Raw genomic sequence first — 19912 nt, 5'->3', positions numbered from 1 at the left:
AAGATGGTTCTTCAATAGACTTCTCCAATTGAATAAAGATTACATGGAGAAATAGTTTATTGGTCTACCAGTCCTTGATGCACAATCCAGGGCTTGTTACACTATAGCAGAGTGGAGATGACAACTACTCTGTACAATAGGACTTTTGTCAATGTGTCAAGGTCTTTGTTTTTAAACACTCTTTTTTATTGTTTGTAGAAAATTGAATCTTCTTATCTTGTAGCCTATTTCCTGTGGGTGAGGAAATCTTTCCAGTATCAGTGTGACATTATACCTTCCAATGGAACCTCTGAATATATCAATGCACTGTGGTCTAATCTTACCTCCTTCCTATCATCGTACTCATTTTCCTTAGAATATTGAACTTCATAAAACACTAGCTATGTCTTATGTTCACTCTTCTCACTTACATATTACTTTGCTTTTTTCAGCCCGTGCATATTCCGTTGACCTGCTATTATGGATTTGCAGAATAGGAGTGAACAAAATAAGATGGATAAACATTACCCATTTGTTTATAAGGAAAGGGAATAGCGGATGGAAGCTCATGGCACATCGCAAGAATGCAAGGAATATTGTAGATATTCAATCACTAATCTGGTACCAGAAATATGTCCCTGACATCACTGTCTTCCACTAGCTCAATGAACTTTACTTCCATAACCCTGAGGGGTAGAATTTAGATGAAAAATAGGAGGATGTCAAGCATAGAACTTTGGGAGTTGCCAGAGGTAATTATGAGAGTGTGGGAGAAGAAGCCATTACAGGTGATTTCCTGACCACAATTCAGACTTTAGGGAAGCAGTGATGCTGTGATAATGTAATTGGACTCATGATAATATCACTGGACCAGTAATTCATGAAGGCCATGTTAATGTTCTGGGGCCATGGGTTCAAATTCCATCATGGCAGTGGGTGAACTCAATAGAAATCTGAAATAAAAAGTTTGTGTAATGGTGATCGAGAAACCACTGTTGATTGTTGTGAAAACCCAACTGGTTCACTTACATTCCTTAGGGAAAGAAATCTGCCATTCTTGCTGGTTGGGTCTATCAGGTGCACGGCAATGTGGTTGACTCATAACTGCCCTGTGGGCCATTAGGGATGAACAATAAACACTGTGATGCCCTTATCTCATGAATAAAAAGGAATAGCATTTAGCAAGGGATAACACAGTGTGGAGCTGGAGGAACACAGCAGGCCAGGCAACATCAGAGGAGCAAGAAAGGTGACATTTCGGGCAAGGGCTGCCCTGTCTAATGCACAGTCGAAAAGAGGTGTTTGAGGAAAATGGCGTGATTAATTGTGCTAAAAGCTACAGGCTACCTGAGTAGGAGGAGAGATAGATTACCATAAGCACGATCACAAACAAGGTCTTTTGCTTCTTTGGTGCAGTAGGAGCAGAACCCTTCATATAAAATGGAAAGGTAGGCATAGATTTGGGAGACATCAAATCACTCAAAGACTTTGGAGTAGTTCCCTATAATTATCAAAAAGAGTTATTTTCCATGTATGATAACAAAGTGTGAAGCTGGATGAACACAGCAGGCCAGGTGGAGAGGAGAGTATAAGTGGGGTTGCAATGGGGGGAGGGGACGAGCTGGGCTTGGGGACCGCCTTGCAGAACACCTCCGCTCAGTTCGCAACAAACAACTGCACCTCCCAGTCGCAAACCATTTCCACTCCCCCTCCCATTCCTCAGATGACATGTCCATCATGGGCCTCCTGCAGTGCCACAATGATGCCACCCGAAGGTTGCAGGAACAGCAACTCATATTCCGCTTGGGAACCCTGCAGCCCAATGGTGTCAATGTGGACTTCACCAGCTTCAAAATCTCCCCCTCCCCCATTGCATCCCAAAACCAGCCCAGCTCGTCCCCTCCCCCCACTGCATCCCAAAACCAGACCAGCCTGTCCCCGCCTCCCTAACGTGTTCTTCCTCTCACTTATCCCTTCCTCCTACCTCAAGCCGCACCTCCATTTCCTACCTACTAACCTCATCCCGCCTCCTTGACCTATCCATCTTCCCTGGACTGACCTATTCCCTCCCTACCTCCCCACCTATACCCTCCTCTCCACCTATCTTCTTTACTCTCCATCTTCGGTCCGCCTCCCCCTCTCTCCCTATTTATTCCAGAACACTCTCCCCATCCCCCTCTCTGATGAAGGGTCTAGGCCTGAAATGTCAGCTTTTGTGCTCCTGAGATGCTGTTTGGCCTGCTGTGTTCATCCAGCTTCACACTTTATTATCTCGGATCCTCCAGCATCTGCAGTTCCCATTATTTCTGATACTATTTTGCATGTATGACCCACTAATGTAACATACAACAAAATTCCGTTTTTCTGAAGCCATACTAACTGACTGATTCACTGACCAAAATCTGCGATTTCTCCCAGTAAAAATTAGAACTTTAACTGCAGGAGGCATTCTGATGACAGAAAACAATTTATTTTAAAAGCACTGAGAGCCCACATTGCACCAGCAACAGCCCGCTTTTGTCCATTAACAAGTTGCACAGAATAACAAGCAAAGTCCCAAATGTCATTGCTAATTTATGACAAATCAGCTCTTGTTGTCTCAAGAGAGGATTTCAGTCAATACAATGAGTGGCCAAGAGGCCTCTTGCATGGTCAAGAGGTGAATGTCTTTCACACCTCATCAAGATTTAAGTATATAGCCTGCACATTTGCTCTAGGCCTGACAAATACAATATACAGGCTGTTTCCAGGAAAAGCAAAATACAAAAAAGAAGACCTTGGAAGGTATCCCAAGTATTTTACTTATAAGTCAAAGCGCAATTAAAACCTAGTCAGAATGATCATTGCAATGGGTTTCAGAAAAAAAGAGTAATTGTGATTTACTTTTGGAAAGATAGCTTTCCAAAGACAAATTTCTTGCTTTACCAGCATTTTTGATTTACAGATGCTACCTATTCCCAGTCTGTGCTGGATAATGTGAATTTCATTGCATGTCCATAACGCAATTTAATCTTATTATGTTATAAAGTACTTACCAATTCCTGTATTCCAATGATATTCCAGCCTTGCATGATAGGTAGGAATGAAATAAAAGATGGGATAATCCAACAACCCCCGAGCATTATTGTAATACGCAGGGGCGTCATTTTGTTCCTGTAAACCAGAGGTTGACAACAGATAGCATAGTACCTAGCAAACAAAACAAAAAAAGTCCACATTTTAAAATAATTCCTTTCTATTCTTCAAATGATAGTCTCTCTTTGCTTTAATCCAATGGTTATTTCTTTTAATGTCTTCATTTCCTTCCTCTGCAATGTCATTATAGATCATTAATATGTCATGAAAAAATATAGAAAATAATTTTAAAAGGCTTACAGAATTCTGGCCTCTCTGTCCAGGGAATTGGAATACAAAGGGTAGAATTTAATTTCAGCTATTCAAAACCATGGTTAGAACAAACTTGTACTACTGCCAGCAGCTCTAGGCATTATGTTTTAGAAGAAAATTTTAGCTTTGAGGGGAGTGCAATATAGATTTAACCGAATGATGCCTGATTTCCAAGGATTAAATTATGAAGGGAGACGCATAAACTAGACTTGTAACCTTTAGAATTTATAATTCCAAGATATGGTTTGTTCAATTTTTTTCAGGATAACAGCCATGTGTGTAGAAGCAATTTTCACTGTGGAGTCTAGGAGCAAAGGACATTGTTTCAAAATTGGACACAGATATTTCAGCAGTGAAATTAGGAAATACCCTGACACACAAAGGGTGGCAGAAATGGGAACACGTGTTTTCTACAAATAATTGGGCGCTGGATAATTGTTAATTTCAAAACTGAAACTGATAGATTTTTGTTACCCAAAAGCATTGAGGCAGAGGACACAAGTGGTACAGATGCTGCAGCTGAAAATGACCTCCCCCTCTTCCTGTGTTCAGTTGAAGAATGGCTTATGTGTAGACTCAACACTATCAGTTTCATCTTTTTTCACAAAAGTTGGCAAGTGTTCCATTTTTGTTTAGCAATGCTGAGGTCAGATAGGAGTGTTGTAGTTACTACAAAATCTGAAAAACCTCTTTTTAAGGTTGAAGATGAACATTTACATAATAACACAATTTGCAATGATCAGATGTCTCTCTGTATTCTTTATATATACACTTTGAGCCAATACATTACAATAGCAAATGTCTACCTTTAATTCATTAAATCCAGCAGATCAGTCAAATCTTAATGAGCCATTTGAGCATAGAAGTTGATTTGAGGAACATCAGCACCTTCCATATATTGCTTTATCATTGCCTGTGCCACCAGGCTCAATATTCACCGTCTTTTGCCACTCATTGGAAATTGTTATTGCAGTATTTACGAGCTACAACATGCAGATCGCCAATTCTCTAAGCTCACCTTAATCTCATTTCCTATCCCGGTGGTCTCTACCACCAGGACTGATGAAAACAACAGATTATGAAACAGGCATCAATGTAAAAATCCCCTCCAAGTCACAGACCACCCTTACTTAGGTGCACATTTGCATCCTTTTATTAGGTTAAAATCCTGGAATGTACTATTTCATACAGTTGTGAGTATTGTCAGCAAAATGGTTGCAATTTTAGAGGGAAAAGGCCTAGCATCATCTCCTCAGGCTTACAAGGAATAAGTCATTAAGCTGACTTTGCCAGATTTCTCCATATCCTGAGAAAAGGAAAGAAATAATACCCCCAGGAAAAAAAAAGTCCTTATAGCAAATCATAGTCATTAAAAATAAGCAGCACCAAAGCTCATTCAGCTCATTGTGGCTCTTTGATGAAGCTCTACTATTAGTCCCACTCTTCTGCTTTTTTCTTCTGCAGCCCTGTGGATTTCTTTTCGATTAAGTACATATCAAATTTCCCTTTGAATAATGCTCTGAAACTACTGTACTTCCACCACTTCTTCATATAGTAGTTTTCATGTTTTAACACTATGGGCATTTTTTTTTAAATGTCAAAAATATGATGGTAAATTAAGGAGTCTGTGATTTTTGATTAGTGTTTTGTATCTTAAACTGTTTCTTTTCAATACATCCATGAAATTTACAATATATCATTTTGTTGATTCCTCCATGTTCGGAGTCACAAAATTTAAAACAACGTATTTTGCTCCAAGGCTTTGAAAATGACAAGGTTATGTCTGTAGCAATATTTTAAAAAGAGTGAGGAACATACACAACTAGTCTGTTGTCCTATGCTATTTTAAATAGAATACAGTGTACAAAAGTACATACCTATCTAAAGAAATACAGCACAGATGAAGAATAGACGCGGTGGTAAGCAGGACATCTAGTGAAGTGCGGACGAGACAAAATCTATCTCCGTATATCCAGTTTTGCTGTATTAGTTCAATAGCTCCGAAAGGCATTACCATGACTGAAACAAGCAGATCAGCAAATGCCAAAGAGACAATAAAGTAATTGGTCTTGATTTTCCTGTGACAAATCAGAATATTAAAGCAAGATTCATTAATAAAATTTCAGGACGAATTGTAAAAATAGGTTCCAAATAAATAAACTGTCTACTTTTGAATTTTCATATAAACACAAGTATTGAGATGGCAAATATCTCTAAACCTAGTGCAGTCGCTAAATATATAATACAATATTTATCGCATGATTTAATTTCAATGGAATGCCACAAGCTCATACAGCAGCCTTAGACCAAGAGCAGAAAGGCAGTCAATATAATCAACAACCTCTCCCACCCTGGTTTTAGCCTCTTCCAAACTCTTCTGTTAGGCAGAAGATACAAAATCTTGAACACACGTACCAACAGCTTCAAGAACAATTTCTTCCCCACTGTGATTATACTGCTGAATGGACCTCTCAAACTTTAAATTTAATAAATACCTTGCTCTTTGTGCACTTCTCTGCAGTTCTAAAACTGTGTTCTTCACTCTGTTGTATTGTCCTTATGAACTTTGTATGCTATGATCTGCCTATACTGCACTCAAAACAAAACTTTTCACTGTACCGAGGTACATGTGACAATAATAAATCAAATCTAATCTAATAAAAAAGTCACCAACTTGACTGCCTGCTCTTTGGCAACACATTTAGATGGCACCCAGAAGCATCTCCTGTCTATCTGAGATGAGGATTTTGAACTTGAACTGCTATCAACCCCACTCCACATGCCACACATGGTTTCCTGGAGCTGCAAGTCACTATGTTGCACCCTCTCTCAGTTATGTTTCATCTTGGCTCCATTGCCTTCAAACTTCCCTTCATCACACTAACTTGCTTTCCGACCCTCATCCTGATAAACTGTCTGTTGGAGGCATTGTATGGCATAGTGCTGGTGATCCTACCTCTGGGCTCATCACTCACCAGGCTTTGTTTGCTATGGAATAAAACATTCATGAGACAGCTCAAAAGATTAATAATTAGTCTGGGAATCCTTACAACCCCAGAGAGAAAATAATGTTTATGAAGATGCACTTAAAAGTGCCCAACTGTTGCCCTAGAACTGCGCACATCAGCTTCAAAATTGGACCCTGGAACTGCACCTCTCATCACTATTGATATGCCATTATCCTTAAACACCCTTACCCTGCCTTTCTTTACTTTTAACTATTCCAGCCTCACCAATAATCTGTTCTCAATCACCCTTGGTCACCGCTTATCATGATTGAGCTGCTTTCAGTGAAAATGGACTTTCCTTCTTCCCCAACATCCTCACTCTGTCTCATATCACCCTTCGTACAGCTAACACAACTTGATCTCCACAACTTGACTAACAAAACTTGAGTTGGAAGGCTATGCCCTGATCTCCCTGGGTTATTGCCATCCTTCCTTGTATGGACAGCCATGCCTGACCTCCTTGAACAATGACCACAATGGCACAAACAACAGCTCAACTTGTCCTCTCCTGGTTCATAAATATTCTCTGTATGAGTAAAGCAGTGTAGATGCTGTTGTGCACCACCTTTAACCAACCGTAAATCTGAAGGCACTCATTTCTTGTTTGTTTCCAAATTAATCACAAAAGTATAATCAGATCAGCTGACAAAGTGTTTTGAAAACTATGTATGATATGCTGATGCATTTAGAACAGGTTCATATCTGTCTTTAATTCGCCACCAAATTACTTCCCAAATTTCACCCACCATCTGCTGCAAAATTAATTCTCTGCCAGTCTTGTGTCTCATTCTCTGTTTCCACCCAAAATATATGCTCTCAGGTTGCTCCACCTCATAGTTTTCTCAATTTTCTAATTTTTATCCCCTCCAAATCTCTTCTTTTGGGAACAATTAGGAGTCCAAGCATTGACACATTACAGATGTTCTTAATCATGGAAATAAAGTCTGGAACATTGATGAAGGACTCAAACACCTTTCTCATTAACCAAATATGCAACTTCTTATCAATGTGGTTGACTATGTTATGGGAAAGAATGTTTCCCAAGAAGAAAGAAAGTGATTTCTCCATCAGATGACTCATGGGTTCCTCAGAAGTTTCCAGATGGCTTGCATTTCTTTGACAAAAGGAAAACAGTTGAAGACTATTACATCAGATTTATAATGGCATTTAAGAAGCACAGTACATATATCATTTATTTATAAATTGTCATCCAAAGCCATATTAATGATGTGTGAGACTTCAAGTTTAATGGTTACCTGACAATATAATTTTTCACTCAATAACACTGTTTATATGATTGCAAAGGTATTTAAAAACTTCAATTATACTTTCAGATTGTCCACATGCTTGCTTGTGTTAGCTAACATTATAACGTTACAGGACACCTATCTTCCACAATTCACTAGCATCCACTTACATTTTCTTTTTAAATCAGATAGCTTTATTGATTAAAATTATTTGTCATATATTTTCCCTCATAATATGCAATAATAAATGCAATTTGCATAAACCTGAATTTGTGCGTGCTACATTGCTGAATTTTATCTGGCAATTTTTTTTTAAAGCTACTGTCTAACTAACATTTCTGTGCATTCAAATAGGCAATTTTTGCATATTTATAACACCCACAACTTCCTTTCGGTCCATTCATGTACTTTGTTTGTTATTGCAGTGTTGTATTCGAAATACAATTTTGTACTTATCTTCAAATTGTGCTATTTATTCTACCAGAATACTGCTGACACTTTTGTTTATGTATTATCGTATTCATTTTCCTTCTTACATTCTTGGGGCCCATTTTCCTCATCAAGAAAATATCTACTTTTTTGTTGCAAGGGTTAGATATACATTCAAGGCTTAAGCTGAAAATTAATCTTTCTTGCTGTGTATTATGCTAATATACACAGATTTGGCACCTCTTAGCATTTATTTAAATTAAATGGCTCATTAGCTATTTGAGAAATGTTGATACAACATTGTTGCAGGTGCAGTAATTTCCTGTTTTATTTTCCTATTGCCTGCATAATCCATTCTCTGAGACAGCAATTTTCAAAATGTTAAAGCATTTATTTGTTAGAAAATTATAAATTATAAATTAAAACCAATTCTTTCCTCATCTTTGCTTTTCAAACTGGTTTACCCTTGAGTTTTAAAAATTCATGATGAGATTAAAAATGAAGTGTTTGGATAATTAAGTATAAACCACTAATATATGTAAAGGGTTATAACTGTAGCAAGCAATGAAAAGTCATTGAGGTGTCGAGTTGCACATAAACATATGGAACATTAACATATGACATTAGATGAGTTTACTCCTAGTCATTAGTTCCAGTATTTTAGTGAAATATGAACATGCTTTGTTACAAGATTGGAATATAAAGAGTTTTCAAGACATTATGTTAAGATAGAAAAACTTGTCTATAATACTGCTAATGATAGCATGCTCCTTAAGAAATCCAGAACATTTGTTGAAATATCCAGCATTGAAATACATGCAATTATACAAATTTGCTGAATTTACATGCTAAACAGCTATTAAGATCACCAAAACAGTTAAATATCATTCTTTGCAGGGCAATTTTCAACAGTAAATTATTCTTCATTATTGATAAAGATCCTCAGTGGAGAATTAACACTTTTTCTTCAAGTGGAGGATTCCAATCTTTCAACTGTTAATTACTATGGGGATATTGCAAAAAAATGTTCTTTCAGTCTCTTGTATCTCTCTCACTTGACCCCACCCTCTTTGTGATGTGGAGGTGCTGGTGGTGGACTGGGGTGGACAAGGTCAAAAGTCAAGCAATGCCAGGTTATAGTTTCACAGGTTTATTTGAAGAAACAAGCTTTCCCGATAACCAGGTATCGCGTGATTTTTGACCTTGCCCATCTTCTTTGTTTAGTGGTATCTGCATGATCTGCCAATTAATGAACTACTCTAACTTATACTTCCTACTTTAGATATGTTTCTGCTTCAGTCTAACTGGTTATGGGGGTGCATACAATTATGCCTTGCTCACACAGTCTCAGAATCCATGGAGAAAGTGCTGCACCACAATGGCTCACTAATCATTGCATATTCCAGTAAAAAAAACTTCAGACAAACTTGTGAGCAATTAGTGTCATGAAGAGTTGTTGTTGTTAATTTATTGCTGATAGTTCTGTTTGTAACTGTTTAAATTTATTCCAAAAACAGCATATAGGCAGGGCCTGCTGTGTTTATCCAGCCTCACATTTTATTATCTTATATAGGCAGGGAATGTGTCTTTGTTTTCCGTGTCCCTAAAATGCATTGTGCAGCAAAACTTTAAGTGGAATCAGGAAATTATTGCCTGTGATAGAAACATGGGAGATTCCAGTGCATCGTACTACATAAAGGCTGGTCAACAAAATTTGAAGCTCCTGGAATAGGGGCGCCAGTGTCAGCTTTGATAAAAAGAAAATTGGCAAAAGGCTGACATCAGTTATGGTCAATGGTTATTTATCTAGGCAGCAGGAAGATTGGCAGTGTCACAGATCAAGGGTTAATTTTGACACCAAAGCTTTTCAGATTCTTGTTAAGTGATTTGGATTTAGGGAGACACAGTAAATTTCAAACTTTGCCAGTGAAACTTTGAAGTACGGCAAGCAGTGAGGATGACACCAATCTACCAATAAGCTAACAGAATGGGTAGACAAATGGTCAATGAAATTTTATACATTGAATTGTCAGATGATGCATTTTGATAGAAGGGATAGAAAAAGGCAACAAAGTGTGGAGCTGGATGAACACACTTTGTTGTCTCGGATTCTCCAGCATCTGCAGTTCCCATTATCTCTGATAGAAAAAGGCAATATAGTTTTAATGGCACAGTTCTAAAAAGAGTACAAAGGCAGAGGGATCTGGGGGTTCATGTGTAGAGGACATTAAAGATGAGAAACATTGAGAGAATATTTGGCAAAGAATAAGGGAATTTAAGCTTCACTACTGGAGGTATTGAGCACAGAGTCTTACATCCAGTTCTGGTCATTAAACTTTACAAAAATGTTAAGATCCTTGAGAGGTGCAGAGGAGACTTACCAAAATGGTGCCAAGGTTGAGGAGTTCATAGCTACAAAATTTGGTCAGGAAACTTAGCTTATTGTCCCTGGGGCAAAGACTTTGAGGGGACATTTGCTAGAAATGTAGTAAAGAATAAGACCATGGGAACACAGGAACGGGAATTTGTTATACAGCCTATGGAAACTGTTCTTCCATTTAATACGATTGTGGCTGATCAACAACTTCAAATCCTTTTTACCCACACTATTCCCAAATTCATTTATGTAGCTGGTCTTCAGAAATCTACCAATCTCCACTTTAAATATACTTGCTGACTCTCCGAGGTAGACAATTCCAAAGATTTACAATTTTCTGAGTAAAATCAAATTCTCCTCATCTTAATCCATTACAGATTCCCTGATATTTGAAACTGTGCCTTCTGGTTCTAGACTCTCCAACCAGGAGAAACATCTTACCTGTTTAACTTATCTATCTTCTTTTTAATATTTCAATTAGATCACTTCTAATTCTTTGAAACCCTGGAGAATATAGACCCAAGATAACAAAGTGTGTAGCTGGATGAACACAGCAGGCCAAGCAGCATCGCAGGAGCACAAAAGCTGACATTTCGGGCCGAGACCCTTCATCAGAGCTCTGATGAAGGGTCTAGGCCCGAAACGTCAGTTTTTGTGCTCCTGAGGTACTGCTTGGCCTGCTGTGTTCATCCAGCTACACACTTTGTTATCTTGGATTCTCCAGCATCTGCAATTCCCATTATCTCAGAATATAGACCCAATTTCCTATGCTCTCTTAACAGGACAGTCTCACCATACCAGGAACAAGTCTTACCAAATCAGGTACACTCCTTCAATAGCAATATATTTTTCCTAAGATAAAGGGACCGAAACTGCACACCATTCTCCAGGAATGATCTAAACAAAAGGCTATACAATTGAAGTAAAGTGTCGCTACTCCTGAACTCAAATCGACATGAGATAAAGGTTAACACACTGTTAGGCATCCTAATAGTATGCAGCACCTGCATATTGATCTTCAATAAATTAACACCAAGGACAGCCAGAGCACTTTCTACATCTACACTCTTTAATCTCCTCCCATGTAAGAGATACTCTGCATATCTGATCTTCCTACCTTGGTGGATAGTTTCACATTTTCCACATTACATTCCACCAGTGATATCTTTGGCTACTTACTAAAGCCTGTCCAAATCCTCCGGAAGCACACATTCATGTCATCTGTAAACTTGGGAAATATAATATTTGGTTCCTCCATCCAATTCATTGATTTATGATATGAACAGCTGGGGCTGAGGTGCTGATCCTTATTATACACTGTCATAGGCTGACAAAGTTAGAATGTTCTGTTGAGTCCTTCTCTATTTTATGCCTTTTAGCTAACACGTAATCTATGCTAGTACATTACCTCCTAAACTATGGGCTATAATTCTACTAATAAACTTCTTGCAGGGATCCTTCTCAAAAATGTTCTGAAAACTCAACTGTACTATGTCCATTGATTTTTATTTATCAATTCTGTTAGAAGCAACCTCTATAACCTCCAATAGGTTAATCAAACATGACTTCTTTTTCACAAGCCCATGCTGACTATGCTTAATCTCACCATTGTTATCCAAGTTCACATCATTAATAAAAACTGAAAGAACTGCAGATGCTGTAAATGAGGAACAAAGACAAAGTTGCTGGAAAAGCTCAGCAGCTCTGTCAACAGTTCTGAGGAAGGGTCACCGGACCCAAAATGTTAACTCTTCCCGCACAGATGCTGCCAGACCTGCTGAGCTTTTCCAGCAACTTTGTTTTTGTCACATCATTAATGTTCTAATATTTTCTCTACCAATAATATAAGGTGAACTGGTTTGTAGTATTTGGCTTCTCTTTCTCTTTCTTCATACACGCTGGAGTACCATTTGCTATTTCCAACCTATGGGAACCATTCCAGAATCATAGAAATTCAGGAGATAATCAGCAAAATATTCACTATCACCATGCATACACTGTCAACATTCAATCAAAATTTTTAAAAAAGCTGTTCCTATTAGCTGATGGTGTAGTAATTTAGATTAGATTCCCTATAGTGTGGAAATAGGCCCTTTGGCCCAACAAGTACACACTGTACCTGAAGCCTCCCACCCAGACCCATCCCCCATAACCCACACACCCCTGAACACTATGGGCAATTTGGCATGGCCGATCCACCTAGGCTACCCATCTTTGGACTGTGGGACGAAACCCACGTAGACACAGGGGGAATGTGCAAACTCCACACAGACAGTTGCCCAATGTTGGAATTGAACCCAGGTCCCTGATGCTGTGAGGCTGCAGTACTAACCACTGAGCCAACATGCGGCCAAATATAAATTTAAGATGCTGTGCTAAAAGTGCATGGGAAGTGTGAAGAAGTTGTTTTATTTTTGTGCAGTAATTGATAATGACTTGGAACCCACTGTCTGCCAGGGTGGTGGAGTCAGAGACAAACAATAGAAATTCAGTTTGCACTAGTGTGTAATAAACATGCTGGGCTATAGGGTTGTAGAAGGCAAATGCAGCTGAGTTGATTGCTCTGTAAAGACGCAGAATAGGAATAATGAGCTGACAAACCTCCTTAGGTGCTGTTAAAATTATTGGGGTGGAATTTAAAGCCACCTCTTGTGGCAGAATTTTAGAGCAGGTGGGCATTTAATCTAATGAGAGGGTGGAATATAATATCGATGCAAGAGTTTTATGCTGCTAGTGATTCTGGCCTCAGGTTGGTGCATTACTGCCACCCTCGTGGCATTTCTAAGCAATCATGAGTTTCCAGTGACTAATTGGCCATCCTCAGCAGATAAGATTTCCATCCTGGTGCTTGATCTCTGGGAAATTTAAGGCTGCCCGGTTTAGTGCTTGATTGGTGCTTAGTTTGGTGGGCCTTTTCAAAAAGTGGTGCTGTGGGGTGATTGCTGGCTGTCCGAGCAGCACATGTTAGACCTGACATGTCCATTACATTCTGTCATATAATCCTATAATTCTATATTGCACCTGAAATTCCTCGACTGGGAAGGTTGTAGGTGACTGAAGTTCAGGGTTGGAAAATGGGTTGGATCTTGGACTAGTGTTCCATTGTATTTCAGCTGCAAGTCACGAATTTCCAGTCAAGGGACCAGGAGAACATATATTTGTTTCCCCATATCACTGGGCATATTTCAGGTGTTCCAGGCTTTTTTGGGAAATTCCAGCTTTTATGCCTTAACAGACACCAGCCAAACTCATGCTAGTAGGGATCAACTGAAGCTCTATTGAAACCACACAAAGTTCTGAAATGATCTCACCTCTGAGTGGCAACAATATATGAAATTCTAAACTAAAATCTTGGCCTGTTCATTCCTTCCAGAGGATTCCATGCAACTTGGAAGTGTAAATTGCCTTGGGGCAGATTGATGTTCACTCATGAATCCTTGTAGAATTCAGTTGTATGAAAGAACACAGCTCTCTGAAATCTTTAGCATGGGTGGCTGGATGGAGGTTTCATTTTGCTGTAACTCGCATTTTGTTCCACTTTACGCTAGTGGTGTAGGAACAGTGATGCAAATCTCTTGCAGAAATTATTTTTGAATGGTTGAAATTGCCCTCTGTGAAAAAGATATAGTCAATCCATTCTTCCATATGGAGATATTTCACTGCCCACAGAGATTCCTTGCCCTCCTGATGGATAGCAAATGCACATAGTTTTCAGAATGAGTTTGATGATTGTTTGACATACATTGTAAATGCTTCAGTAAATAATGGTATGCTAATTCAATGCAGCACCATCATTCATTTATACAGAGGAGTGCAACAAAAAACTAAAATGACTAACATTGTCAGATTTCAGTTTCAACTCACATTTTGATTCCTATATAGCCACTCACCGTAGCTGTCTGTCCTTGCATACAGCTACCATAACCAGTAGGTTTCCCAAAATAGTCATCATCATAATAGCTGAAAGAAATGTGATGAGAACTGTCTTCTGAAGTATGGAGAAACCAGGAATTTCATGTGGCTCACGATCACTTGTACTGAAAGCAAAACAGAAAGTAGATTTAATTGATTTCAATTACAAATCTCTGAACAGCATGTGTCATGCAATACAGAAAGAAATGTACACAATAACATTTTTGAAAATACTAGGTGCTAGTAATAGGTAGCAGAATGGAGAAGAATTAGACTGGTAACAGGTTTATTATTTAATCAATATGATTGAGGGGTGATTTAACAGAGGTTTACAAAATTATGAGAGGCATTGTTAGGGGGAATAGCCAAAGGCTTTTTCCCAGGGTGGAAAGGTCAACTACAAGAGGGTTCAAAGTGAGAACGTGAAAGCTCAAGAGAGAAGTGCAGGGAAAATTAGTCACACAGAGGGTGTGGGTCCACGAAATGCACTGCCAGGGGAGGTAGTGGAAACAGGCACAGTAGCAATGTTTAAGGTGTATCTTGATAGACACATGAGCAGGAGGTGAACAGAAGCATAGATACTGTGTATGGGCAACAGGCAGCAGGTCTAAACAAGGATTAGGAATTGGCATGGGCTTGGGCTGATGGGTCTGTTCTTGTGTTGTATTGCATTACTAATTGTCTGAAATACAGGCAGAATTTGCTCATCATTATTGCATCAAACTGTAGGGACCATCATGTCATTCTCAACCAGTAAGAGAACTTACTGGTTCACCCAGCAACCAGCTCATTAAAAGAAGAGAGGCAAGCAAGGATATGATTCTCACCCCATCAGGGACCTTGACACTGGGGAACTGAGTCTCCAGAAGCTGACAGTTTTGGTTGAAGTCTACTTTCAAGATGATTCAGTGACAAGAAGGTACTTTTTAAATCTTCTTATGTGGTCTGGATCAAAGGGAGAGGACGGAGTCAGAGGCAGGACAGTGTGATAGCTTTCAAAGGAATCTCCATGCACCTATCCGTGTCTCGGATTATCTCCAATAGGAGTGATTCAGGGTTCCCACCAACTCAGCAGGGATCATCACTTTCCCACATGGGAGACTAACAATATTTCTTGAATCTATATAGAATCACAGAATCTCTAGATTGTGGAACCCATCGGCCCATTGAGTCCACATCCACCCTCCAAAAAGCATCCCACCCAGAACCACCCCTCTACCCTATCCCTGTAGCCCTTTAATTCCCAGGGCTAATCTACCTAACCTGCACATCCCTGACACTAAGAGCAATTTGGTTTGGTCAATACACCTAGCCTGCACATCTTTGGACTGAAGGAGGAAACTGGAGCACCTAAAGAAAACTCACGCCAACAAGGGGAGAATGTGCAAATATCAAACAGAAGTCATCCGATGGTGAAATTAAACCTGGGTTCCTGGCACTATAAGGCAGTAGTGCTGACCACTGAACCACCCTTGGCCACCACTGGTAGCACATTGAACATGAAGGTGGCAAGGTAAGGTCCTTAAGTGACCAATATTTGGCCCCTTAAGGACCTTAATGGCAGGTATGGCGTGAAAGTCATCCATATATCTTCTCATTTTCTCAGCAAAAATGGGGCAAGTCTCTCTCAAGAGCCAATTCACCCATTATTTCTGCTTCTTACTACCTCTCTCATTGGCCCCAAGGAAGGGAAAATTACACTCATAATTACCATTCTAAGAACACAGAGATGAATGTCCAAGTTACATAAAATGTTTTGGAGGGATTTCCATTGTGAGGCCTGGCAGGTTTTCTCACTGTATCTTGCTAAACTTTCCTCATTAACTACCTGCCATGTCATTTGGTGGAATTTATGTCTCCAGCCAAGTGTACCGCAGGCCACCTTTCTGGTTGTAGCTTTCATGTGCACTAATCATGTTCAGAAATGGATTTTCATAACCATCTTCAACATGGCTGCAACCTGTTGTATCAATGTACATGCACTCCACCATGTTGCTGATAGCGGCATGTCTCTTGGGAGTCTTTGTGAACCATACCTGCAGAGGCAGCTCTCTTTGACCCAGTCAGCAACTTGTGACCTGACTGCCTGCTGAAGGTAGCATCAAGAATTTGAATGAATTACAACCATGGCCAGGCTACTGTGTGTTATCCTACATGGGGCACAATACCTGCAAAACAAGCTGGATATTCAGGAATTGGAATGCCCTTTCTAAGCAAATCCTGGGGAAGGCTGCATTCCATGAAAAACTTGTTATTATCCCCCTGCTTTGCTCTGTAAATTGAAAAGGTAATGCAGGTGGTTTTCCTGGTATAGGGAGTATCTCTGATGTCTTGGATTCACTGCACTCCTCTTTCCTCTACTCTTAGTTGCTTCTTCCTACTTCTGTTTTCTTTACTGCTTTCTGCCACCCTATAAGCAGACCAATCGGATCCCTCAACTTCAATAAGATTGCTTTGTAAACACAAAAATGTCATTCAACATCAGCAAGTACTAATCAGAAATCAGAACTTAATTGCAGAAAAGCATATGCTTGGCCAAATAGAAAACACCCAGGGGTTAACAAGCAGCCTAAACTAACAAGGTAGTAACTACGCTCTTTAGAATGAAAGGGTAATTCAAATAAGACTGCTAAACATTCATCTGTCAGTGAATGCTACGATTTGCTAACTGAGTTAACCAAAGTCAAATTTCACATCTGAAGTATTTTGATCAACATAGTCCCAGAGCTTTTATAGCCCATCATGACTATGCTGACCATCAGCATCCATCTATACTAGGCTCAATTACATTGCCCATATTCTTATAAGCCATGGCAGGGTACGTGTTCAGTTAAATAGTTCTTATTTGTCTCCTCAACCGCCCTTTTTGACAGTGATTTCCACATACCCGTGTCTCTCTGGGTGATTTTTTTCTCTCAAATCCCTTCTAAACATCCTTCTCCAAGTCTTAAAATTGTGGTTCTGACTCATTTTCTCTCTACAGAGGGAGATGTTCCTCCCTATCAACCCTGTCTATGCTCCTTATAACTTTACATATCTCCAACAGATAACACCTAGACTTCTCTGCTCCAAGGAGGACAACCCCAGCCTAACCTAAGATAATAAAATGTGAGGCTGGATGAACACAGCAGGCCAAGCAGCATCTCAGGAGCTTTTGTGCTCCTGAGATGCTGCTTGGCCTGCTGTGTTCATCCAGCCTCACATTTTATTTAGCTTTTGTGCTCCTGAGATGCTGCTTGGCTTGCTGTGTTCATCCAGCCTCACATTTTATTATCTTGGAATTCTCCAGCATCTGCAGTTCCCATTATCTCTGATACTATTTTAACCCCAGCCTAACCTGCCTCTTTTCATAGCTGAATCACTCCAGTCCATGCAATGTTCTGGTGAAAACAGTTTTTTTATATATACAATCCTTACAGTGTGGAAATGGGCCCTTTGGCCCAACAAGTCCACAGAGCATCCCATGCAGACCCATCCCCCTATAACACACCTAATCTACACATCCCTGACGACTATGGGCAATTTAGCACAGCCGATCCATCTAACCTGCACATCTTTGGACTGTGGGAGGAAACTGGAGTACCCGGGGGAATCCTACGCAGACTTGGGGAGAACGTGCAAACTTCACACAGACAGTCGCCTGTGGGTGGAATTGCACCCAGGTCCCTGGGGCTGTGAAGCAGCAGTACTGATCACTGAGCCACCATGCTGCCCTCAAAGGTGCTGTGCTAGTTCAAACAGGTCGCACAGTGGCTCAGTGGTTAGCACTGCTACCTCACAGCGTCAGGGGCCGGGCCTTGATTCCATCCCTGGGTGACTGTCAGTGAGGAGTTTGCATGTTCTCTTCTGTCTGGGTGGGTTTCCTCCAGGGCATTGGTTTCCTCCCACAGCTCAAATATATGCAGGTTAGGTGGATTGGCCTTGCTAAATTGCATAGTCTGGGGATGTATAGGCCAGGTGGATTAGCCATGGGAAATGCAGGGTTACAGGGATTGGGTGGGATGCACTTTGGAGACTCATTGTGGACTTGATTGGCCAGTGGTCTGCTTCCACTCTCTAAGGATTCTATGTCGTATACATTGTCTCTCGTGCAATCATATCTTTCCTATAGTATGGTGATGTGAATTGTACATAGTACTCCTTCTATGACCTAGTTACTGTTATATACAGCTCCATATTAACCCCCTTACTGTTGTATTCAGTGCGTTGACTCAAAGACAGGTAACCTGTATGCCTTCTTGACCACCCTACTTACTTGTCCTACTGCCTTAAAACATCTATGAACATAGATGCCAAAGTCGCTCTGAATATTTATGTCCCCTGGGGTCCCCTACTTCCATGTGTACTTCTTTGTCTGGTCAATCCTCCCAAAATGCATCACCCAACACTTTTCAGGATTCAGTGCTATTTGTCACTGTTCAGCTCATCTGATCAGCTAATTTATATTGTCCTGTAGTCTAAAGTTTTCCTCCTCAGTGTTTAACACACCATCAATTTTTGTGTCATCCACAAATACAGAGCTCTTGCATTCATGTTTAGATCGTTAACCCACAACAAACAGCAAGGCAGCCAGCATAAAACCCTTTGGTATGCCACTGGACACAAGCTTACTGATCACAAAAACAACTCTCAACCATCACTCTTTACTTCTTGCCATTAAGCCAATTTTGGATCCAATTTGCCAAATTGCCCTGGATCCCAATGGTTCTTAACATCTTAGCCAGTATGCCATGAAGATCTTGTCACAAGCTTTACTGAACTCCATGAAGGCTACATCAAATGTATTACCCTCATCTATACACCTAGTCACCACATCAAAAAATTCAATCTCGTTTATTAGACATGATCGCTTTAAAAAGCCATGTTAACTATCCTTGACTAATCTTTACCTCTCCAAATGGACAGGAGTTCTGTCCCTAGAACTTTTTTTCTAATAGTTCCCCTGCCATAAGTGCTGGACTCACTAGTCTGAAGTTTCCGGACTTATTCCTACTGCCCTTCTTGAAAAGTGGTAACACATTCACTGTGCTCCTGTGGTCAGGAATTAAAAATTAATGTCGGGATCCCTTCAATCTCCTCCCCTGCCTTCCACATGACCCTGGGATATATGTCTTCAGGGTCTGAGGATTTCTCCACCTTCAACTTGCTAAAATTACTAATAGCTCCTCTCTTTTAAACCTAATTAATTCAAAGATATCACAGTCCCTCTCCATGATTGCAATGCCTACCTTGTCCTTCTCCACCATGGATATGGTACACATTACACAGATCTCCAATTTTTAATATTTCCTCATAATATTTCCAAAGCACCAAATAGTCATGGAGACCAATGGAGATACTTGATTTAATACAGCAACAGCACATGGTGAGTGGGAAATCAACATGTGTTTCATTTATCACATTGGATCTTTCAGCTCCTGTATTATGCCTATGGCAGAATCTCTAGGCCATATCTTTTTTTAACAAAGGGTTAACACGCACTTAGTTTGGTACTTTAGTCTGTCTTGGCGCTTCAATAATAATCACCTCTGATTCCAGTTTGTTCTTAGCAGCTAATGGAAACACATTTTCAA

At 39.9% G+C, this 19912-nt stretch overlaps 1 protein-coding gene across 3 annotated transcripts in view; it reads right to left on the bottom strand.

Annotated features, from left to right (window-relative positions):
* Positions 1–19912, bottom strand: part of htr4 (5-hydroxytryptamine receptor 4) — a 170362-nt gene that overhangs the window by 114588 nt on the left and 35862 nt on the right. For all 3 annotated transcript variants that reach the window (XM_059650525.1, XM_048543482.2, XM_059650526.1), the window contains exons 4-6: positions 14318–14464; positions 5244–5444; positions 3015–3168 (exon numbers count right to left, since the gene is read on the bottom strand). In XM_059650525.1, the coding sequence (XP_059506508.1) occupies positions 3015–3168; positions 5244–5444; positions 14318–14464 (502 nt within the window). The remainder of the gene's footprint in view (positions 1–3014; positions 3169–5243; positions 5445–14317; positions 14465–19912) is intronic.

The sequence above is a fragment of the Stegostoma tigrinum genome, chromosome 13 (genome assembly GCF_030684315.1).
Source record: "Stegostoma tigrinum isolate sSteTig4 chromosome 13, sSteTig4.hap1, whole genome shotgun sequence".
Taxonomy (NCBI): Eukaryota; Metazoa; Chordata; class Chondrichthyes; order Orectolobiformes; family Stegostomatidae; genus Stegostoma; species Stegostoma tigrinum.
This window is presented reverse-complemented; position numbering and strand designations above follow the sequence as displayed.